The sequence below is a fragment of the Carcharhinus amblyrhynchos genome, chromosome 17 (assembly GCF_965287045.1).
Source record: "Carcharhinus amblyrhynchos chromosome 17, sCarAmb.v2.hapA, whole genome shotgun sequence".
NCBI lineage: Eukaryota > Metazoa > Chordata > Chondrichthyes > Carcharhiniformes > Carcharhinidae > Carcharhinus > Carcharhinus amblyrhynchos.
The window spans coordinates 12,781,719-12,805,970 of NC_137340.1; the positions used below are offsets into that span (position 1 = coordinate 12,781,719).

General features: G+C 40.7%; 2 protein-coding genes across 7 annotated transcripts in view; one reads left to right on the forward strand and one right to left on the reverse strand.

The window, feature by feature from the left end:
- The window catches only part of lipf (lipase, gastric), a 70,532-nt gene extending 50,047 nt beyond the window's left edge, over positions 1 to 20,485 (forward strand). For all 6 annotated transcript variants that reach the window (XM_080205490.1, XM_080205491.1, XM_080205494.1 and 3 more), the window contains 7 exons: positions 5,405 to 5,603; positions 7,090 to 7,199; positions 8,531 to 8,667; positions 11,082 to 11,228; positions 15,049 to 15,120; positions 15,341 to 15,412; positions 18,179 to 20,485. In XM_080205490.1, the coding sequence (XP_080061616.1) occupies positions 5,405 to 5,603; positions 7,090 to 7,199; positions 8,531 to 8,667; positions 11,082 to 11,228; positions 15,049 to 15,120; positions 15,341 to 15,412; positions 18,179 to 18,412 (971 nt within the window). In that variant the 3' untranslated portion in view covers positions 18,413 to 20,485. The remainder of the gene's footprint in view (positions 1 to 5,404; positions 5,604 to 7,089; positions 7,200 to 8,530; positions 8,668 to 11,081; positions 11,229 to 15,048; positions 15,121 to 15,340; positions 15,413 to 18,178) is intronic.
- Positions 20,486 to 21,036: 551 nt separating this feature from the next.
- Positions 21,037 to 24,252, reverse strand: part of ankrd22 (ankyrin repeat domain 22) — a 29,348-nt gene continuing 26,132 nt past the window's right edge. The window contains exon 6 of the mRNA XM_080205250.1: positions 21,037 to 22,220. Coding sequence (XP_080061376.1) covers positions 22,143 to 22,220 — 78 coding nt within the window. The 3' untranslated portion in view covers positions 21,037 to 22,142. The remainder of the gene's footprint in view (positions 22,221 to 24,252) is intronic.

Consider the following 24,252-nt stretch of genomic DNA (forward strand, 5'->3'; position numbering starts at 1 on the left):
TACAACTAGAAATAATGCTTTCTATGGTGCATCTGTAAAAGTTGGTGAGAGCCGTAAGAATTTCCTTAATCTTCTGAGAAAGTAGAGGCGGTGAGCTTTTTTAACTATAGTGTCAGCATGGGGGGACCAGGACAGGTTGTCGGTGTCTGGACACCTAAAAACTTGAAGCTCTCAATCCTTTCTACTTCATCCCCATTGATGTAGACAGGGCACATTCTCCTTTACGCTTCCTGAAGTCGATGATAATCTCCTTCCTTGTGTTGACATTGAGGGGGAGATTATTGTTGCCACTCCCGTTCACCAGATTCTCTATCTCATTCCTGAACTCTGTCTTGTCATTGTTTGAGATCTGACCCACTATGGTGGTGTCGTCAGCAAACCTGAAAATTGAATTGGAGGGGAATTTGGCTGCATAGTCATAGGTGTATAAGGAGTATAGTCGGGGGCTGAGAACACAGCCTTGTGGAGCACCAGTGTTGAGGATGATCATGGAGGAGGTTTTGTTGCCTATCCTTACTGATTATGGTCTGTGAGTTAGGAAGTTTAGGATCCAGTCACAGACCGTGCTGCTGAGGCCCAGGCCATGGAGTTTGGAGATGAGTTTCCTGGGAATAATGGTATTGAAGGTTGAGCTGTAGTCAATAAATAGGAATCTGACGTAGATGTTCTTGTTATCTAGATGTTCTAGAGTTGAGTGCAGGGCCAGGGAAATGGCATCTGCTGTGGACCTGTAGGCAGAGGCAAACTGTAGTGGATCCAGGTAGCCTGGGAGGCTGGAATTGATTCATGCTATGACTAACCTTTTGAAGCACTTCATGCTGATGGATATCAGAGCCACCAACCGATAGTCATGATTGCACGCAAGTTGGTTTTTCTTAGGTACAGGGGTGATGGTCGTCTTCTTGAAGCAGGTAGGGACCTTAGATTGTTGTAAAGAGAGGTTGTAGATGTCTGTGAATACCCTCACCAGCTGATCTGCGCAGGATCTGAGTTCATATCTGGATGTCCCATATGGGCCAGTCGCTTTCTGTGGATTGACCTGCAAGAAAGCTGCTCTGACATCTGTAATAGTGATCCCAGATTCAGGTTCGCCCAGGGCTTCCAGGGTGGAAGGCATGCTCTCACTGACCTCTTGCTCAAAACAGGCATAGAATGCATTGAGCTTATCAGGGAGAGGTGGGTTTGAGTTACTGATTGCCAATGCTATTCAGGGGGGTTTAAACTGATTCAGAGGGGGGTTGGGAACCTGAATTGTAGCTCCAATGTACAGGAGGATGAGAATAGGGAGGTCATAGATGAGGTTTCTAGGTCACAGCAATGTATTGGCAGGCGGGAGGGTGATTTGAAGTGCGTATACTTTAATGTGAGGAGCATACGCAATAAGGTGGACGAACTTGCAGCCTGGATTGGTGCCTGTGATGTTGTGGCCATTTCAGAGGCATGGATAGAGCAGGGACGGGAATGGTTGTTGCAGGTTCCGGGGTTCAGATGTTGCAGTCAGAGCAGAGAAGGTGGTAGAAGAGGGGGAGGCGTGGCATTGTTAGTCAAGGACAGTATTACGGTGGCAGAAAGGACGTTTGATGCGGACCTGTCTATTGAGGTAGTATGGGCTGAGGTTAGAAACAGGAAAGGAGAGATCACACTGTTGGGAGTTTTTTTATAGGCCTCCAAAAAGTTCCAGAGATGTAGAGGAAAGGATTGCAAAGATGATCCTGGAAAGGTGTGAAAGTAACAGGGTAGTTGTTATGGGGAACTTTAACTTTACAAATATCGATTGGAAAAGCTATAGTTCAAGCACGTTAGAGGGGTCAGTTTTTGTGCAATGTGTGCAGGAAGGTTTCATGACACAGTATGTAGATAGGCCAACAAGAGGTGAGGCTACATTGGATTTGGTACTGGGTAATGAACCAGACCAGGTGTTAGACTTGAAGGTAGGTGAGCACTTTGGTGATAGTGACCACAATTCGGTTACATTTACCTTTGTGATGGAAAGGGATGGGCATATACCGAAGGGCAGAAGTTATAGCTGGGGGAAAGGTAATTATGAGGCTATTAGGCAAGATTTAGGATACATAGGGTGGAGTAGGAAATTGCAGGGACTGGGAACAATTGAAATGTGGAGCTTATTCAAGGAGCAGCTACTGCGAGTCCTTGATAAATATGTACCTGTCAGGCAGGGAGGAAGTGGTTGAGCGAGGGAACCGTGGTGTACAAAGGAAGTTGAATCTCTGGTGAAGAGGAAGAAGGAGGCTTATGTAAAGATGAGACGTGAAGGCTCAGTTAGGGCACTGGGGAGTTATAAATTAGCCAGGAAGGAGCTAAAGAGAGAGTTAAGAAGAGCTAGAAGAGGACATGAGAAGACTTTGGCGGATAGGATCAAGGAAAATCCTAAAGCTTTCTACAGGTATGTCAAGAATAAAAGATTGGTTAGGGCAAGATTAGGGCCAGTCAGAGACAGCAGTGGGAAGTTGTGCGTGGAGCCTGAAGAGATAGGAGAGGCACTGAATGAGTATTTTTCGTCAGTATTCACGCAGGAAAAAGTCAGTGTAGTCGAGGAGAATACTGTGATACCAGGAAGTAGACTAGACGGGATTGAGGTACATAAGGAGGAGGTGTTGGTGATTCTTGAGATTGTGAAAATAGATAAGTCCCCTGGGCTGGATAGGATTTACCCTAGGATTCTCTGGGAGGCTAGGGAGGAGATTGCAGAGCCTTTGGCTTTGATCTTCATGTTGTCATTGGCTTCAGGTATAGTGCCGGAAAACTGGAGGATAGCAAATGTCCCCTTGTTCAGGAAGGGGAGTAGAGACCATTCTGGGAATTATAGACCAGTGAGCCTTACTTCTTTGTGGGCAAAGTTTTGGAAAGAATTATAAGGGATAGGATTTATAATCATCTAGAGGGAAATAAATTGATTAGGGATAGTCAACACAGTTTTGTGAAGGGTAGGTCATGCCTCACAAACATTATTGAGTTTTTTGAAAAGGTGACCAAAGAGGTGGATAAGGGTAAGGCAGTTGACGTGGTGTATATGGATTTTAGCAAAGCGTTTGATAAGGTTCCCCATGGTAGGCTATTGCAGAAAATGCAGATGCATGGGATTGAGGGTGATTTAGCAGTTTGGATCAGGAATTGGCTAGCTGATAGAAGACAAAGGGCGGTGGTTGATGGGAAATATTCAACCTGGAGTTCAGTGACAAGTGGTGTACCTCAAGGATCTGTTTTGGGGCCACTGCTGTTTGTCATTTTTATAAATGACCTAGATGAGGGTGTAGAAGGATGGATTAGTAAATTTGCTGATGACACCAAAGTTGGAGGAGTTGTAGACAGTGAGGATGGATGTTACAGTTTGCAGAGGGACATAGATAAGCTGCAGAGCTGGGCCGAGAGGTGGCAGATGGAGTTTAATACGGAAAAGTGAGAGGTGATTCACTTTGGTAAGAATAACAGGAGTACAGAATATAGGGCTAATGGAAGGACTCTTAGTAGTGTTGACGAGCAGAGAGATCTCAGGGTACATGTGCATAGCTCCCTGAAAGTTGGCACCCAGTTTGATAAGGTTGTTAAGAAGGCGTACGGTGTGTTAGCTTTTATTGGTAGAGGGACTGAATTTTGGAGCCGTGAGGTCATGTTACAACTGTACACAACTCTGGTGCGGCCGCACTTGGAGTATTGTGTACATTCTGGTCACCACATTATAAGAAAGACGTGGAGGCATTGGAAAGGGTGCAGAGGAGGTCTACCAGGATGTTGCCTGGTATGGTGGGAAGGCCTTATGAGGAAAGGCTGAGGGACTTGAGGTTATTTTCATTGGAGAGAAGAAGGTTATGAGGTGACCTGATTGAGGCATACAAAATGATCGAAGGATTGGATAGGGTGGACAGTGAGAGCCTTTTACCTCGGATGGTGATGGCTAACACAAGGGGACATAGCTTTAAATTAAGGGGTGGTAATTATAGGACGGATGTCAGAGGTAGGTTCTTTACTCAGAGGGTAGTAAGGTCGTGGAATGCCCTGCCTGCAGCAGTTGTGGACTCGCCAACTTTAAGGGCATTCAAATGGTTAGTGGATATGTATATAGATAACATTGGAATAGTTTAGGTTAGAGGGTCTTTAGATTGGTTCCACTGGTCGGCACAACATCGAGGGCCGAAGGGCCTGTACTGCGCTGTTATGTTCTATTTTACATGCCTTCATCTTGTAGCAGACCTTGCCATAGTCGGTGGGGGTTGGGCATGGCTAGCCTGGGACTCTAGCTTGGTCTGCTACTGTCTTTTGCCATTTTTGATGGATCTCCTTCGATTGTATCTGGCTTTCTTGTATAGCTCAGTGTCGCCTGACTTGACCACCTCAGACCTGGACTTCAGCAAGCAGTGGATATCCCTGACTTGGTGGTGGCATAAATCTTTCAGCAATTGTGAACAGCAATGACTTGCATTTATATCACACCTTTAACATAGTAGTTCACAGGAGTGTTATCAAACAAAATTTGACAATGAGCCACATAAGTAGATTTAGGGCAGGAAGACAGTGAGGCAGAGAGGGGTTTGAGGAGGGAATTGCAGAGCTTGAGGCCTTGACAACCACAGCCATCCCATAGATCAGGGATAGGCAAAAGATCAGAATTGAAGGAGCACTAATATCTCAGAGGGTTGTACAGGTGAGGCCAGGGAGGGAATTAAAAGTGAGGATGAGAATCTTAAAATTGAGGTGATGGTGAAATGGATGCCTGTGTAGACCATTGAGCACTGGTGATGAAGGCTGAATGGGATTTGGCACGATTTCAGACATTGTCTGTAGAGTAAAAGTTAATGGATAATGACAGGATGATCTCTAAAACTTTTGTATTTAGTTGTGAGACCAATATTAGAATTTATTTTTGGATTGAAGTCTTATTTTGTACTATTTGATATTGACTCTATAGAAAAAGTAAAATTGACTTTGAACTGGAATAATGTTGGTGCTTAGTTTGACATTTTGATGCATGTTTCTTGTATATCACAATTGTGTGTTTTAACAATTAATTTTAAAATTGTCATCACCGTCCCTTTCTAGAATCTTTCTTGCATATTTGTAAATACAAAGACTTAAGTTGAGAAAGATAAACTGTATTGCAGTTAAATTGTTCGTTGGAAATCATATGCCGTAGTAATTATAATTAATGGAGATTAGATTGGAAATGCATTGCAGAACCAGACAAGAATTTGTCAGACAAAATAGCATGCACTTAAGCAGATTGTGCCATTTTATTAAGGGGATTAGACACACTTCAGTCAAACAGGTATCTTATAAACTGTACTGAGTAGGTTATGCATAATAGATACCTCTATACTTTGCCTTTGAAAGGAACAGCATTTTTATTTTGCTTTCGTTTAATCTGGAGCATTTTTGTTTGTTTCTCTAGCAATCCGGCCGGTTGTCTTCCTACAACATGGTTTACTGGCTGCTGGAAGCAACTGGGTTACAAACCTTGCAAACAACAGCTTGGGCTTTATACTGGCAGACGCTGGTTTTGATGTCTGGATTGGAAATAGCCGAGGAAATACATGGTCCAGAAAGCACAAACGCATTCCACCTTATAAGAAGGCATTCTGGACATTTAGGTAACAAATGCTTTTATATTGTTATAATGCAGTTCAAAAATTCTACCAATGGAAGTCAGGAGACTTGTATGCAACAGACTTCTTGTGTGTTAAATTTAGTTTGGATAATTTCCTGTTCAGATCAGAATTAAAATGTGTGATTATTTAGTTTGAACAGTCCTATCAAATACTTAGAGGAGCATAAATAAATGTCATTGTTAGTTTGTATCTATGGGCAGGATCTTCCAGTCATGCTCACTCCCACCTGAGGTCAACGGACCTTTGCGTGGTCCACCCCCCTGAGATAATTCCGGGACGAGTGGGATGAGAAAAACTCCCCCTCCGCCATGTGTGTGGATAATGTCTTTTTCTTTTTCCTAAAATCTGCAACCCCTAACATAGGACCTTTACACATAAAGGATCTGTCTCCTCAAAACAAATACTGTTCATTGTGGTCCTATCTTTTAAGAAAGGAAGATTGACTTTGTATTTAGATAATGCTATTTTTACATCCATTAAATAACCTTTTGAATGTAATTATTGTAGTAATGGAGGCAAATACAGCAGCCTGTTTTGCATAGCCAGTAAGATCAATGACCAGTCAAACTGTTTGAAGGTTTCTGGCTGAGGGCTGAATGTTTTCCAGGACACTAGGAGAACTCTGTTCCTCGACTAATCATACCACATGATCTTCTACATCCACTTGAAGAGCCAGATAGGGCTTGTGTTTAAAGTCTCAACCAAAAGACTTCCTCAATACTGCAGTGAAGCTTAGACCTAATTAAGCAATGAAATAATGCAGTGGGACTTCATTTCGCAATCTTCTGATTTTGGAAAGATGCTACCAGTGAGCCAAGTTGTCATGCTGCAAAATATGTTGTAATGCAAAAGCATAGTTTAGGGTTACTTTATAATCCTCTAGCACTTTTACTCAAGAAACAGTTTGCTCAAGTAAGTAAATATATATTTGCACCCCCTCCCAGTTCTTCAGGATGTAAGGCTCCTGATTTCTGTGAAAATATAGAATTCTTATATGATGTATTATTATACTCTGCATTGTGAATTTGCAGTAGAGTCTCCAAGTAATTAAAGTGTAATTTAATGATCCAGGTTGACTCTGAAGTTTAGTGTTCACTCATTGTCAAAACAGTTTTGTTCTTCATGTTCAGTATAATGATTGTACTACGGGTATATATAAACAGATGTAATGTGACAATATCAACTGAACCTGAAACTTACTGATGTGGTATTAAGTCAAAATACATGATAGCTGTTTGGAATCACATTTCTTCCACACTTTCGATTAATATTAAAAGTATGACTGATTTTTATTTGGAGAACAAAATAGCCAGTTGAATGTTGACTGGATCACAAACATTTTGTGACTTGGTAAAAGGTTGCCTGCATTAGATTTTCAGAAGAACAGATTACATTGTGTATATATAATAATTGTTCTTTTAGCTACCCAGGTACTATTTATAATGAGCTGGTTTTGTGGTATTTTCAGCTTTGATGAAATGGCCACCAAGGATTTACCAGCAGTCATAAACTTCATTCTCCAAAAAACATCACAACAGCAGTTATACTATGTTGGACATTCTCAGGGAACAACAATTGGTAAGCTAAACACCCACAATTTGCAAATGCATTTTGTCTGTTGTCAGTGGCCTTTTTTTTGTGTGGCAAGTGGCATAAATAGCGTGTGGGTTGTGTTAATGTGAAATAATTCAACTCAAAAGAAAAGGAATGAAGTTGGCTTTGCAAAGTCTTAGCATATGATAGGCCAGAGGAAATTTGGAAGACCATTGTTGGGTATGAAGGGAATTGCTTCATTCTAGTGCAGGAAATTGATCTCATTAAAGTTTACTCATTTGTTCAATTAGCGATTATGAGATTGTTACAAAAGCACATTATGGTTTCATGAACTTTGGCAGGTTGGATCATTAAGTTGTTAATAGCATTAGACATAATTTCTAATCATTGAGGACTAACTTTGGATGGGTACAAAATGTCTTTCATTATGATTAAATGAGAAAAAGAATCATTGATTGGGCCATTAAAGTAGGTGAGCCAGGGAGGAATTAGTCCCAGAGAACATTTGAAGTACAAACACTTTGCTGGGGCCAGACATTTGAAGGAGACACTTGACTTTTTTGCACTAGATTTAGAAGATTGGATTGTTGAACTTCAGTGAGACTGAAGAGTTTGCCCTTAGATTTCAGATTTGAAATTAAAGGGACCCTATCTTGGTTCACAAGTTGAATTATATAATTATGTTTTATAAATTGGCAGATACAGAAACACATTTGACTACCTGTCATTGCTGGAGAATTGAACATCTTTGGCTAAATTCCATCCCTGACTGGCTAATGGCATATTCTTTTGCAGTAGTAATTGATCAGCTGTTGCATATATTTCTGCTTGTCCAATCTCACTTCTATTTTGAAGCACATTTTCCATTGAACCGGGGTTTGTTTCAATGCCACTGTGTAACTGCATGGTGGAATATGAGAATTAATTCTCCAAATCACACTTGCAGTGTAAAGCCTTAGCCACTGAGCATGGGAATAATGGCTGATGTTCTCTGTCCAATAGTAATTTTGGAGAATACTATGAATGTGGAGTATATAATAATATGTTCCGTTAATTGAGTTCACAATATTTAGTGGTTTATATAAGTATATTTATAGCACCTACATGCTTGAAGTTTTGAATGTCTAAGTTTACCAGATGGACTTTGAAATTGTCAGTTATCTAGGCAATTTAAGTGATTAGCATATATTAACTATAAATTGTGTACATGATAGACATTTAAAAACTAGGCTTTTTGAAATCTTAAAATGGAGCCTCTCTGCTTGTTTTCTTGCATCTGACATTTTTTAAAGTTGAATGAGAATTGTTAGATTTGATTTTTAGCTCTCCCTTAACACTCTACTCTTCTTACTCAGGTTTCATAGCCTTTTCCACAATGCCTGAGTTAGCAAAGAAGATTAAAGTCTTTTTTGCCTTGGCTCCTGTTGCAACGGTTAAATATTCTGTCAGCCCACTAGCTAAACTTGGGCAACTTCCGGAGTTTTTGATCAAAGTAAGTGCTTTTTTTATTTTGTATGGAGAGGGTAAAGCTGGTGAAGAGGAATATTTGGATTTAGGATGTGCTTTGCAATTTGTAAGGCAATGAGACTCTTTAATGCCCTGGGCGCCTCGTAGAAAGAGGAATTATTACCTATTTGTAACAAGAACAGGGTAACATGATGCTTTTCTTGCTGTTCAATTCACACAATCAATAGGACTTAATGTTACTGGGTGTAAATTGTCTTTAGAATACAGTTACTCTAAAGTTATCTCCAAGAGTTGCCCCTAGCTGTGTCTTTAAAAACAATCATGATCTATTGGTTCAGATAATATCTGTTAGGTGGGAAGAGAGTGGGCAGATTTGCAGCTGGGTAACCCAGAAGCATTGGTTTCCCTTGGATCCTGTTGAATTCAATGGCAGGATCTACTTCAGTACATCCAACAGGTTTCCCAACTGCCAGTTGGGCAAATTGACTGGGTGTGGAGCAGGAAAGGCGCTGGGGAGCAGAGGAGAGTTAAGTCCACTGTGTGGCAGGGGAGTTGGCCATCAGTGGATGCATTTGGAGGGGTGCGGTAGTGGAGGTGGTGGTAAGACCTGTAAATTATGGGCGTTCTATCATTGGGTCTTTAAAATGTAAGCTTGGGAGTCAAATGGAAGCACTCTGTACCTAGCAGCCCACAAGCAGTGCTACAGAGACACTTGTCTATTGAAACCATCCCTTCAGGTTTTCCTTCAGCTTGGGAAACCCACCCAGCCTTCAAGTTTTGAAACTAACTTAAACTGTTCACACCCTGCCTCTCAAATGTTTAATGATTAACGTGCATCCTGAGGGTGTCTTACTCGACTGCCCCCCAACCTGTGTCCATTAAAAACAGACAGAAGTGAACTTGGGTGAAGTTGTCCATTTTTAAATTTAGATCTAGGCCTGCCTCCACCATTTATAACTATGTATTTGATAAATGCTCAGGTTTTCATCCCTTTCTCCAATGCCCCTTATGAAATTGCTATACAGCTAAATGTTGTAAAAAAAAATGTAGGTAACGAAAGGCATTATTGGAGCTGGAATTTTGATTTCCCCTTTGAATAAATTATGTAAATACTGTAATACTTTATTATTTCACATAGCAATGGGTCACAAACTTTTTTCTGTTGAAGGACCTCTTTCCAAATGAACTTGTAATCATACCCCCCCCCACCCTATATCTAAATTGTAACACTATATTAAACTCAACATGAAAGTTCTAGAGTTGGAGCCATGTATAGTCACTAAGGCAGGTAAGTTATCTATTTGATGCATTGAATCCATGTTGACTCTCTGAAGATCAGTCACATTCGTCCACTTTATTCTTGTAGTCCTGCAGGTTTATTTCCCTTGAGTATTCATCCAACTTTCTATTGAAATCGTTGATTGCCTCCATTTCCACCATCTTGTACTGTTCCAGAACAGTACCACTTGTATATGCATAAAAAGATTTTCCTCGCACCCTCTTTCCTCCACCACCAACACCCTGCCCCCAGGATCTCTTGCCCAAAACCTTAAATCTACGTCCCTTCAATCTTGCATGATCAACTTTTCTTTGTCAATCTATCTAAACCCATCATAGTATTCCACACTCTATCCAAATTTCCCTCAATCTCCTTTGTTCAAAGGAGAACAACCATACTTCTCCAACCTTATCTTTAGATTCCTTAAATTCTAGTAAGTCTCCTCTGCACTGTCATGGACCCTTGCATCCTTCTTAAAGTGGAGTGACCAGAACTGGACACACTGCTCTAGTTGCGGCCTAACCAAAGATTCATAAAGTTCAGCATGACTTCTCTGCTTTTGCACACACTGCCACTATTTAAGAAGCCACAGATCCCAAATACTTTGCGAATGATTCTATTACCTGCTACCTTTGAAGATGTATGTGCATGAACCTCCAGTATTGTTTGACTAATGCCTTTAAGAAAAGATGTATTTACCTAACAATATTTACCTACGATGCGCTCTTGCCACTCATCTATATACACTCCCGTTCTAAGTGAGGTAGCCAGCACATTCCAACTCAGAATGACTGTAGAAGAACAGGAGACCTACATCAACACACATACACCCACCCCCAACCCCACCATGAGGAACCTTCCAACTCCCTTAACAGGCTAATTTATTTAGAACGGGAGTGTATATAGAGGAGTGGCAAGAGCACATCGTAGGTAAATATTGTTAGGTAAATACGCCTTTTCTTAAAGGCATTAGTGAAACAATACTGGAGGTTCATGCACATACATCTTCAAAGGCAGCAGGTAATAGAATCATTCGCAAAGTATTTGGGATCTGTGGCTTCTTAAATAGTGGCAGTGTGCGCAAAAGCGGAGAAATCATGCTAATTTATTTATTTCATTTATTTTTAAAAAACTATTTATTTATGTTCTGTGGTTTTTAGGGCTTGTTCGGAAGTAGGGAATTCCTTCCACAAGACAGTGAAACAACATGGCTTGCTACACACATATGTAATCGATTTCTGATTGAAGAGCTCTGTGGCAACATATTCTTTGTAATAAGTGGATTCAACGAGAAGAACCTCAACATGGTAAGCATCACAGGATTTTGAAAAATAAAGTGCTAGATGTGCATATCCAAAAACCACCTTCGTTCATTCAGACTGGATATTTCTGTGAATATAATTATTGATGTTCTGTAGTCAAACAGCATTGTGCTGGTGGTTGGCAATTTGCTGGTCAGTTTTTCCCTGTGCCATCATGCAAATTGCTCAAAGTCTAGCTAGGAATGATTAAAACTTGCACCCAATAATAAGAGTGGGGCTTGAAACTCACTCGATCGTGGTTGTTATTTGATTCAAAGGATAATGTTCCTCTGAGGATATCCCACATTAAAATCCATATACAGATATGATAAATTTTAAATCATCAGTAATTTTAAGATTGTGAAATAATTTAAATAACTTCAGATGGAATATAATGTGGGGAATGTGAGCATGCCCCCTTTGACAGGATGAGTGGAATATTATTTTAAAAGTTTATTTATTAGCGTCACAAGTAAGCTTACATTACCACTGCAGTGAAATTTCTGTGAAAATCCCCTAGTTGCCACACTCTGGTGCCTGTTCAGGTACTCTGAGGGAGAATTTAGCATGGCCAATCCCTGACTAGTATGTCTTTCGGACTGTGGGGGGAAACCCACGTAGGCAGGGTGAGAATGTACACACTCTGCACAGGCAGTGACCCAAGCCAGGGATCTAACCCAGCTCCCTAGCGCTGTGAGGCAGCAGTGCTAATCACTGTGCTACTGTGCCGCCCAGTGGCGAAAGGTCGCAGAGCTCTGCTGTACAGAGGGATTGGGTGTCCTGGTACATGAATCATGAAAAGTTAGCATGCAGTTACAGCAAGTGATTAGGAAGGCTAATGGAATGCTGTCATTTATTATAAGTAGCATTGAATATAAAAGTGGGAAAGTTTTGCAGGGCGTTGGTGAGGCCCCACCTGTACAGTCTTGGTTGCCTTACTTAACAAAAGTTTATAATTGCATTAGAAGGAGTTCTGAGAAGATTCACTTGACTGATTCCTAGATTGAAGAGGTTATTTTTTGAGGAAGGGTGGGGCAAGTTGGGTTTTTGTCCGATAGAGTTCAGAATAATGAGTGGGTATCTTTAAAATCCTGACGGAACTTGATGGGGTGGAATCTTAGAAGCTGTTTCCAAACGTGGGAGAGACCAGAACTCAATGACATAGTTTAAAACCAAGGGGTGTCTCCCATTTAAAACAATGATGAAGGGTTTTTTTTTCCTGAGGGTTGATGGTCTGTGGAATTCTCATCTCCAGAGAACAGTGGAGGCAGAGTCATTGAAAATTTTTAAGGCTCAGTTAGATCGATTTTTGATTGACAAGGGAATCAAATAGTATAGGGGTATTCGAAAGTAGAGTTGAGGCCACAATTGATCAGTCATAATCTTACCAAGTGGCAGAGCAAATTTGAGGGGCCGAATGGCCTACTCTTAGTCCTAATTTAGTGGATGCCTTGGTGGTTATTTTCCAAACGTCGCTGGATTCCGGGGAAGTGCCGGATGATTGGAAAACGGTTAATGTTACGCCGTTGTTTAAGAAGGGTGCCAGGCAAAAGGCGGGGAATTATAGGCCGGTTAGTTTAACGTCTGTGGTAGGTAAAATGTTAGAATCTGTCATTAAGGAGGAAATTGCGAGGCATCTTGAAGGGAATTGCTTGATAGAGCAGACGCAGCACGGTTTCATTAAAGGGAAGTCGTGTCTGACAAATTTACTGGAGTTCTATGAGAATGTGTCTAGGGCGGTGGATAGAGGAGAGCCGGTGGATGTGGTCTTTCTAGATTTTCAGAAGGCGTTTGACAAAGTGCCTCACGAGGTTATTGCAGAAGGTCGAGGGACATGGAGTTGGGGGTAGGGTGTTAGCGTGGATAGAGGATTGGTTGTCAAATAGGAGGCAGAGAGTGGGGGTCAACGGGTGCTATTCGGATTGGCGGATGCTGACTAGTGGAGTGCCCCAGGGGTCGGTGCTGGGGCCTCAGCTTTTTACCATTTATATAGATGATCTGGAGGAGGGAACCGAGTGTAGAGTGTCGAAATTTGCTGATGACACCAAGATTGGGGGAACGGCAAATTGTGCGGAGGGTGTGGAGAGTCTGCAGAAGGATCTAGATAGGCTGGGCGAATGGGCCAGGAAATGGCAAATGGAATTTAATGTTGGCAAGTGTGAGGTGGTCCACTTTGGTAGGAAGGACTATTACTTATGGGGCGAAAAACTGCAGCAGGTGACGGTGCAGAGGGACCTCGGGGTCCTTGTGCATGAGTCGCAAAAACCCAGCTTGCAGGTGCAACAGGTGGTCAGGAAGGCGAATGGGATGCTGGCCTTCATAGCGAGGGGGATTGAATATAAAAGTAGGGAGGTCTTGCTGCGGCTGTATAGGGCATTGGTGAGGCCGCAACTGGAGTACTGTGTGCATTTTTGGGCGCCGCACCTGCGCAAAGATATTTTGGCCTTGGAGGGAGTGCAGAGGAGGTTTACTAGGCTGATGCTGGAGTTGAGGGGGTTGAGCTATGAGGAGAGGCTGAATAAACTAGGCTTGTACTCGTTAGAGTTTAGAAGAATGAGGGGAGATCTCATTGAGACGTATAAGATGATGAATGGGATGGATAGGATAGAGGTGGAAAGACTCTTCCCGCTCAAAAAAGACAGTAGGACTAGGGGGCACAGCCTCAAGATAAAAGGGGGGCGGTTTAGAACAGAGTTGAGGAGGAACTTCTTCACTCAAAGGGTGGTGAATCTCTGGAATTCTCTGCCCATTGAAGTGGTGGAGGCTGCCTCGCTAAATATTTTTAAGACGCGGGTTGATGGGTTTTTGATAGGAGAGGGGATTAAGGGTTATGGGGAGAGGGTGGGAAAGTGGAACTGAGCAGCGACAGATCAGCCATGATCTTATTGAATGGCGGGGCAGGCTCGAAGGGCTGGATGGCCTACTCCTGCTCCTATTTCTTATGTTCTTAATTTGTATGTTCCTAATTAATCCCATTAACTATAGCTCTCACCTTCCCTCGCTGTGCTGTTTGTTGCTTCGCCTCTCTTGCTGATTCTGACCTCTGAGCACTTGCCTTCCCTCCCTGCACCTCCTGTCCCCCAACTTCTCTTGCTGACCTTCGCCTCTTGGACTGGAAACTTGAAGTCACCTGAAACTTGAAGTCATCCAAAACTGTGGTATGTCTTGATGCACTTTAAGTTTTGTTTGCCCATTACCCTCTGTTGTAATGCAGTGCTTCGATTGTAAAATTCACATTAGTTTTTTCAAATCTTCCCTGGCCTCACCCCACTCTCTGTAATCCCCTCTAGCCAGAAAACCCATCAAGATATCTGCACGTATTTAATTCTGGCCTTTTGGACATTGTAAGAAGTTTCACAACGCCAGGTTAAAGTCCATTGGGTTTACTTAAATCTGTTGAACTTCAACCTGGCGTTGTGAGACTTCTTACTGTGTTTACCCCAGTCCAACGCTGCTTCTCCACATCATAGCTACCTTTTGGACATCCCTAGTTTTAATCACTCCAGCAGTGTTGGCTGTGCCTTTAGCTGCCTGAACTAAGTGTTGGAATTCTCTCCCTAAACCCCTCTGTCTCTCTACCCTTTCACCTCACTTTCCCCTTTTAAGATGCTCTTTCATTTTGATCGAGCTTTTGGCCATCTGTTCAAATGTTGCCTTGCGTGGCTTGTTTTATAATGAACCTTGAAATGCTTCATTACACTAAAGGTGCTATATGAACAGAAGTTATTTCTTTTGTTATAATTGAAAATAATGTATTTTGTGTATTTTCTTAATCATTCGAAACATTTAAGGGATTAATTTTCCAAAATTTCAAATGCCTTTTCAGAGCAGAATACCAGTCTATTCAGCACACTGTCCTGCTGGGACCTCTGTACAAAACATTCTTCACTGGAGTCAGGTACAGCCTCTCATGTCTCATTGGTGTCTTTGTTTAGTACATGTTATTTTTTAATTAAAACTGTGCTCACTTTTCAAAGTAGAGATTTTCTGTAAAAGTTGCAGGAACGTGCAGCAGTAGTATATGCTGCAGTTTAAGGACATATCAGTTTATGTTTGTGTACTATTAACAGGTTGCATTGGAAACAGTTTTTTGATTATGCACTTTTTATGTCCTTCAGGCTGTGAAACGGGGACATTTACAGGCTTTTGACTGGGGGTCTTATGCAGCAAACATGGATCATTATAATCAGGTACTCTACAATAAACCACTTGAAATAAAGTATGTATTTATAAATGGTTCAAGCTATATTTCCTGCAAACTTTCTGGTTGTTTATACACATTCATTTTGCTTTACATATTGTGAATTAAAAGACATTAAAGCTGCTGAAAGAATTGATAAACAAAGCAGTTCCTTCACATAGAAGTTTAATTTTACCAACTGTGGGAAAACGGGAAGAACTGCGAAGCAGCAGCAGGGGAGCGATTATTAAAACCTTGTCACTGTTATGTATGTCAGTCATTACACAGGACAGTTAACAAGGCAGAAAAATGTGTGAGGAATCCCCTTTTGGTAACTGGGCTTGTTTCAATTTCTCCTAATTTCCGAGAACTGGATAAAATATTCTTGGTGGGGAAAGAACATTTCAGACTATCCACTTGCAATGTGTATCTTGTTGTGCTGAATCATTGACGGGGTGGGGAAATGGGGGGGTGGTGATTGAAGGTGGGACTAAATTCATCACTGAATGGAATGTTGTCCCCGCTTAAATGTGCTGGGCCTTCGTATAGTTACCTATCGACTTTGAAAAGTAAGAACTACTCCGTCTTTGGGTGATCATTTTGCCATTAAAAGTAGCTTTCCTGTTGTGAAAAGCTGAATATTTTCCCGAACCATAATATTCTTGCCTATTTGAACGACACAGTTACCACACCTTGAACAAAATCTAATTTTCCCCCACATCTCATTTTTTAATTATGTTCCTCTCTTCAATCTTGTTTATCCTGCAGAACTTCCTTCCCTTCAGTTGGTTTGTTATGATGTTGGTAGAGACCAGTTTTAAAAAAAATCCAAAATCCCATTAATTAACTAAAGAATGAAGCCACAAGATTTCAAAGTTTAGAACAGAAGAGTTTTTACTTTACAGAAGTTAAACAAAGCTTCAATATTTCATAACCTTCGATATTCTAAAGCTCACAGTCAAATGTGAACTAACAGGCAAATTGCAGTCAATCATAAACTATAAATTACAAATTAAATAGCAGATACAGCTAAGACAGATCTTCTTGGCTTAGCAATATACTCAGCATATAGGTAAATGCAAAATACTGCAGATGCTGGAATCTGAAACAAAAACAAAAAAATGCTGGAAAATCTCAGCAGATCTTACAGCATTTGTGGAGAGAGAGTAGAGACAACGTTTTGAGTCTAGATGACCCTTCATTAAAGCTCTGACGAAGGGTGATCTAGATTCAAAATTTTGGCTTGCTGTCTCTGCGGATGCTGTCAGACCTGTTTAGCGTATCAGTCATCAATCTAAGTCACAAGGCCTTTCAAAATCCTCACAAAGACGTTCAGCTTCTCTTCTTTGAGGCTGTAGCCTGACTCCCAGCCTACAACAGCGCACAGCTAAACCTGTGTTCCATGAACATAGTCTTCACCAAAGATGGCACGCATCTTGCGGCACCTCCTCAACTCTTGGTGACAGCTTAAGCCTGATGAGATTTTCATTAGCATCGAGGAGCTCCACTTCCCTGTGGCAAACTAATAATCATTTCCCACTTAGGTTTCAGGAAGAAAATAAAATAATATACTGTGACTCTGTATATTCACAAGAATCTGTGGCTTCAAAACTTGTATTTTTTGAGCTGGACACAAATTGAAAACAGAAACCAAACAAAAAAGGAACAAGAAAGGAAAGCCACCAGTAAACCATGAAGCTGCCTGAAAATTGGAAGTAGCAGTTTGTCCAACTATACATCAGTAAATCCAACCATATTATCAAGTAACAGAAACATCTACACCAGCCAAATCTTAGCCTATTCTCAGCTGCTGAATCCAGCAGCTCTCTACTTCAGCCTGCCTGCAGCACACCACTAGTCTCATCAGCTTCTGAGCTTGGAGGGCTCTTACATGTGCAGATGAGACATTTCCACCAAATGGTGGATTTCCAACATTGGGGCTTTTGAAGATCCATCATTTGCCTCTTCCTTTCTGACTTTCGGAGTTGAAAGACTGCCTTTAAAACACACATGGGAACTGTCAGTTTCAATGGCACTTTCTGCAAGTAGGAAGTGCTACTTCCAATTTTCAGGCAGCTTCCTGGATTACTGGTGGCTTTCCTTCCTAGTTCCCCTTTTTTTGGTTTCCTTTTTCAATTTGTGTCCAGCTCAGAAAACACAATCTTTGAAATTGCAGATTCATCTAAGTGTATTCACTCATCCTGTATTTTCTTCCTGAAACTCAAGTGGGAAATGAATATTAATTTACCTCAGGAAAGTGGAGTTCCTCAATTCTAAATAAAATCTCATCAGCTTTAAACTGTCACTTCCATGTAAATTCCCAAAAATGGGAATTGGAGAGTGGAGTGAATCACAGGAATGACAAGGATCTCCCAATTCAGTGTAAATCATAGGCTTACATTTCTTTTTCTTTAGTCCTGCATGGGATGTGGACATTGTTGACAAGGCCAGCATTTGTCACCCATCCATAATTGTCATCGGACCGGCTTCTAAATTTTATTGAGTTTGATAAGATATGGTTCCAGAAGTATCAACTTTTCTCCTTAATTTGGACACCACTTGCTCTCGGTTTACTTTGTTTTGTGCACAAGAATTGGATGAGTAACTTGTTTCTTATTTCACAGCAACAAGTTTCCCTGGAATTGGTGGTATACAGGAATATTCCAGAGATAAATCCTTTGTGGTGTCCTTCAGCAATGCAGAAACAAACATATTTTATTGTTTTAAGCATCTAGGCTAAATTCCAAAGCTCTAATTTTCTTTTCTTATGCTCCAGACCTTGCCACCTCTATACAGTGTAAAATCGATGTTTGTCCCCACTGCTCTGTGGTCTGGAGGAAACGATTGGTTAGCTGATCCCCGTGATGTGGATATGTTATTGAAGCAAATACCCAATGTAATTTACCACAACAGAATCCCTGATTGGGAGCATCTGGATTTCATCTGGGGTTTGGATGCTCCAAAGCGCATGTATTACGACATCATTGGTCTCATGAGAAAGTATCAGTGAGTCAAGGACAGTCTGCAATGAACTATTTTAAAACTGGAGTTAATGGATGTTTCATTTAAGAGTTGCTTTTCTTTTGAGCTATTCCCTTTATGGCTGTATTATATCGATCTTGGATGTTCTTAAATGTTTCTAAAAAGAGATAATATACCGGATTTAAAATTATTAAAGCTTTAGTATTTTGTTGCCCAGCTTGTGCCTGAGTTCTGCCTTTAAGCAAGAAGTGAGTGTTCTAATCCCATTTCCTGATTTACCTTGAATCACAATCACAATTCTATGGCCAAATTCTGAGCTGGGGCCTGGTTATTCTTTAGAGACAGGAAGAAAAGTTTGGGAGTGGCCCTGGTCAAAGTAACATTAATAGAGGTTTAGGAACTGATGTCTATTTCTTCCTGCCCCTTATTGAGACCAGGGAATTTATTTTTTTTAGAACATTACGTTTGACTTGATGACCTAAGATTGCCAGGACTGTGGTGAATGAAAGTAGGTTAACTATCCTCTTGTGCAGTTGGATAAAGCCATATATGTGTTACCCCTTCCAGTTTTATTGCTATTCCCTGGAGTGCCTTATTGCACCATTGTGTTTCCTTTAGTGGTGTTAAGCAGTGAGTGCTAGCAACAATGGAGATGTGGTGATACATTCCCAAGCCAGGATGTGTGACTTCCTTGAAGATGCCATAATAGGGACATTTTCTATTTGTAGATCAAACTTTGCATGAACTCCTTGACCGTATGTAACTGTAAGAGCATGGTGTTATTTTGATTGTGATGCTACTAGTTTTAGTTTGAAAAGAATTTTAACATTACATTCATAAACCAAAACAAAGTTGTAAATTTATTTGAAATTTCACATTGTTAAATCTACACCTCTTCATTTAACTTGAAAAAAGTTCCCATATTTTTTATTTACGTTGTAATATGATTGTCAATTCTTGCTGACACCCAACTACTTGATGTTCTTTGTGAATTGTACCATGTGTATGGGCTTTGATTGTGGGAATTATTAAGTCATGTAAACCAGCACCCAGGAAATGAAAATGTAATTCCATTGAGGTCCAGTCTAGTTTTGAAAGTACTTTTTTTTTTAATGTCGCCACTTGGATTCATAGTCTTCAGGATCAATTGTTTACATGAGTGAAATAGAGCAGGTAGTATTGCTCGAGTAAAAATAGAAAATGCTGGAAAACCTCAGCAGGTCTGGTAGCATCTGTGGAGTGAGAAATGGGGTTAATGTTTCAAGTCCATATTGACCCTTGGGACTCAACATCAACTCTTTCTTTCTTTCTTTCTCTCTCTACAAATGCTTCTAGACCTGCTGAGTTTTTCCAGCATCCACAGTACTTTGCACTTGCATGGCCTGTGGACAACTGGAACAACCAGATCATCTTTATGACAACTTGGATCATGAGCATTAGCTTGATGTTACAGAAAAGGTGGATCTGGTCAGTTTAGGTGCTCGTAACTCTACAAAACTAATCCAAATTTCAGCTCAAGTTGCTTATGCACTGACCTGCTGATGGTTGGCTTACCTTGCTGGAAGGAAAAAAACCTGTCAATCGCACTGAGTTTACAAAAATGCACCATGGTATTTTTTTAATGCTTATGGATTTGCAGTATCTTGTGCAGTTACCAGCATGACGTGCGGGGTACTCGTTGCACTTAAGTGAAGTGGAATATAAGAATGTACAGAACCAGATTGTGAATACCCAACACAGACTAGTTAAATTTCACACAGCAGTAATGATTAAGGCATCATTATTGTGGTAATGAGTTAGTGTTAGAGGACTCTGAGTTAGTACTCAGTGGAGGTTAGGAGGACGTGGGGGAATTGCATTGAAACCTTTAGAATACTAAAAGGCCTGGATAGGATGGATGTGGGGAACGTGTTTCCATTAGTAGTAGAGACAAGTATTCAAGGGCACAGCCTCAGTGTAAAGAAACAACCGTATTTGAATGGAGACGAGGAGGAATTTCTTTAGCCAGAGGATGGTGAATCTGTGGAATTCATTACCATAGAAGGCTGTGGAGTCCAGGTCATTGTGTATTTAAGACAGATGGATAGGTTCTTGATTGGTTACAGGAAAAAGGCAGGAGAATGGGGTTGCAAAACTTAGCCATGATTGAATGACAGAGTAGACTTGATGGGTGGTTGACCTAATTCTCTGCTCCTGTATCTTGTGGTCTGATTAAGCTGGTTTAAGGATGAGTGTTTAAGGGTGAAAAGAGTTTTTTTTTTGAAAATCCAAGTCTATGTTAAACACACTGCTGCTGATTTGAACAATATTATTAATTAAACCTGTCTGTACATTACTGTTTTCAGATAGCTTTTAAGACCTTGTCACAATTGCCTCACTTTTGACAAATGTAACTATTTCAATAAAGAGCTTGTTTCAATATTTTAAAGCTTGATTTTACTCATTTTTAAGACTAGCGGGTGTCTAATTTATTGTAGCAAATCCGGATAAGTGGCATCTGAATTTTTAGAATTGAAGTTTAAATTGGAGGCTCCAGAATAACACACCTCCATTCCTCCTTCAAGTAGCTTTCATAAGGTTCTTGAGGACCTTGCTCCTCTGCTTAAAGCTAGAAAAAGGACTATACAAAGGCACTCATTAGAACCACTTTATTAAAGATAGCTTGTGTTATAGGTAGGTTTCACCACAAAAACTCAGAACATTTAGATAAAACATATCCTACAATTAGTGAGACTGCATCTAACTTGGATGGTTGAGAAGGTAATGGAGCATTAATGTGCAATTTGTAAGCAAGTTTAGAAATTTTCAACTCTGCAACTATGTTTTCAGAACACAGAATCTTGGTTACAGAACACTGCCTTTCAAAGAATGATTGCAATAACACAAAATTAAGTGATTTTAACTTCATTTCATTGTCATATCAAAAGGAATATTTAAATGGTATCTGGGGAGGCCCTGAGGGGCTTGCTAAACTTGGAACAACTTCAGTCCCTGGATTCAAAGTACAAGTTATTTAGCACCAAAAAAGTCCAAGGAGGAATTACAAGACGCTTCAGAGCATTACTTAAAAGAAACTCCCAGCTCACCTGAAAACATTTTCAAACCAATGAAGGGTGGCACAGTGGTTAGCACTGTTGCCTCAGTGCTAGAGACCCAAGCTCAATTCTGGCCTTGCGTGACTGGGTGCAGTTTACATATGCTCCTCGTATCTGTGTGGGTTTCCTCTCGCACTCCAAAGATGTGCCGATAAGATCGATTGGCCATAGGACATTAGTGTCGGGGGATTAGCAGGGTAAATAATTGGGGTTATTGAGTGGGTGTGTTGTTGGTGCAGGCTTGATGGCCTCCTTCTGCACTGTAGGGATACCATAAGTCCATTCATGAGTGCAAACTCATTTTTTCTAAAAATCTGGTCATTTATTTCAAAGTGATTGAAGGCTAAAGATTAGCCAGTAAACTTGCCCAGTGCCACAAGAATTGTCACATTGCGACCTCATCTGTCCCCTCAGGTGGGTGTAACGTTTCACTGAAAGGCAGCCAAAAGGGCAGCAATCACTCAATACTGCAGAGTGCCAACCTAGATAACATGCTCAAGTCTCTCTCCAGGGACTTGAATCCACAACCTTTTGAGCTGGGTGAGAAGCTATCACAGTTACACCATCTTGCTACAAAGCCAGACATCAATTCATTTTCTCAAAAAAAGTAGAGAAAAGCATTTATTTATTTTCTACATACATACACATTGATCTCAGAATTTTCTACAATTCCTTCCGCAGCATAGTGACAATCTGTGGGAATTTTAATCGAGTTGCTATATCCAGGGGTGTTTCTCCATTCTAAACAAAATTCAGACAATGTAAATGTAAAACTTTCTATCAAGTCAGAAAAGCTTATTCAATTAGCTTATTTCAAAGGATCCACTGACCTTTGGCACATTTTTTATAAGTTAATAAATAGACAGGAAAATGTGATGATTTGCATATGTTATAATGGGTGGCTTTTGCCATTTGAATTTTGTTAATATTTCATGAACTATGACTGGAAATGAAAGTAACATTGTGTTGAAATGACTATTTCTGCATCTATTTCTGGAGTGAATAGTCTGAGTATCAGTGTCATATTCTCACTAATTAACGTGAAAACAAGGGAGAGGATATAGGTTGAAATTGTTGCCCAAGCCGTAAGCTATGCTACTTGGCTTCATATTCAAGAAAATATCAGGGATTTTTTTTCAAATTTACATTTTAGATGGTAACCTCCAACAGTACTATTTGGCTACTCATGAGTCTGGTTATCGTGAAAGCAAGTGGCCTAGCACCAGTTATAGAACATAGAACACTACAGCACAAACAGGCCCTTCGGCCCACAAGTTGCGCGGATCATATCCCTACCAAATTATCTATAACTCCCAATCCCACGTACTCATCCAGAAGTCTTTTAAAAGACCCCAGCGAGTTCGTCTCTACCATCACCGACGGCAGCCGATTCCACTCACTTATATTCCAGGGAAGCCCACTCTGCATATGCAAAATAAATGCCTATTTCTGTTATGCATTCTTCATGCTCATACTTCAGCCTCTAACATTGTGGGTGGTGTCACACTTCAGCCATTAGTTTGTGCACATGTGCAATGTACCCTTTGATACTTGGGCACCCATTTTATCCCTGTGAAGTGGCATATACCATCAATACATTCGAGGCTATAGGTTTTAGTCTCAACCTTCCAATTTCAGTCAATTTAGGAGCTGCTGTCAGTCTGTTAATCTGTTAATTTAAATAAGCATGTGTTATTGTTGGGGGGCGGAGGGGGGGCGCGGTGGCAGGTTCTTGGAAGGAAAGGGCTTGGGTACGGAAAGATAGTATAAGTAATTCTACAACAGGCAAAATGGAAATGAGAGAGTAATGGCCAGAAATCTTGCTTTTAAGCACTAGAGATAAAAGGAAAAACAAGACGCAAGATAATTAAACAAAGAAATAAGAAACGTGAGAAAAAAATCTCAATACAATAGCTTAGGAGGGTAGGATGTATGGCCCAAGCAAACATTCTTTATGCAGACACAGAGTACAATTACACTCAGGTCTTGTTGCACATTTCCCTCTCACAATCTTTAGCCATTTAGATAATCTGCCTGTTTTTGCTGCCAAAGTGGATAACCTCATTTATCCACATTATCCTGCATCTTCCCACTCACTTGTCCAAATCACACTAAAGCATTTCTGCATCCTCCAGCTCATCCTCCCACCCAGCTTTGAGTCATCTGCATATTTGGAGATATTACATTTCATTCCCTCACCCAAATCATTAGTATACATTGTGAATAGCTGGTCTCATCCTGCCACTGTTTTCTCAGCGCTCTGCTATTAAATTTTTGATGATGGATGCTAGTGTTTTCCCCACTACCAACATCAGGCTGACTGATCTATAATCCCTGTTTTCTCTTTACCTCCCTTTTAAATAGTGGAGAGGGTTACATTAGCTACTCTCCAATTTGTAGGAACGGTTCTAAAGTCTATAGAATCTTGAAGATGACTACTAATGCATCCACTATTTCAAGGGCCACTTCCTTAATTACTCAGATGCAGATTATCAGGCCCTGGGATTTATTGGCCTTCAAACCCATCTATTTCCTCAACACCATTTCCCTGTGAAGACAGAACCAAAGCATATATCTGGTTGGTCAGCCATTTCTTTGTTCCCCATTATCAATTCTCTTGTTTCTGACAAGGGAACTACATTTGTCTTCACCAATCTTGTTCCCTTCACATACCTATAGATGTTTCTACAGTCAGTTTTTAATGTTTCTTGCAAATTTACATACTCTATTTTCCCCCTCTAAATTATTCCCTTTGTCCTCTTTTGCAGAATTC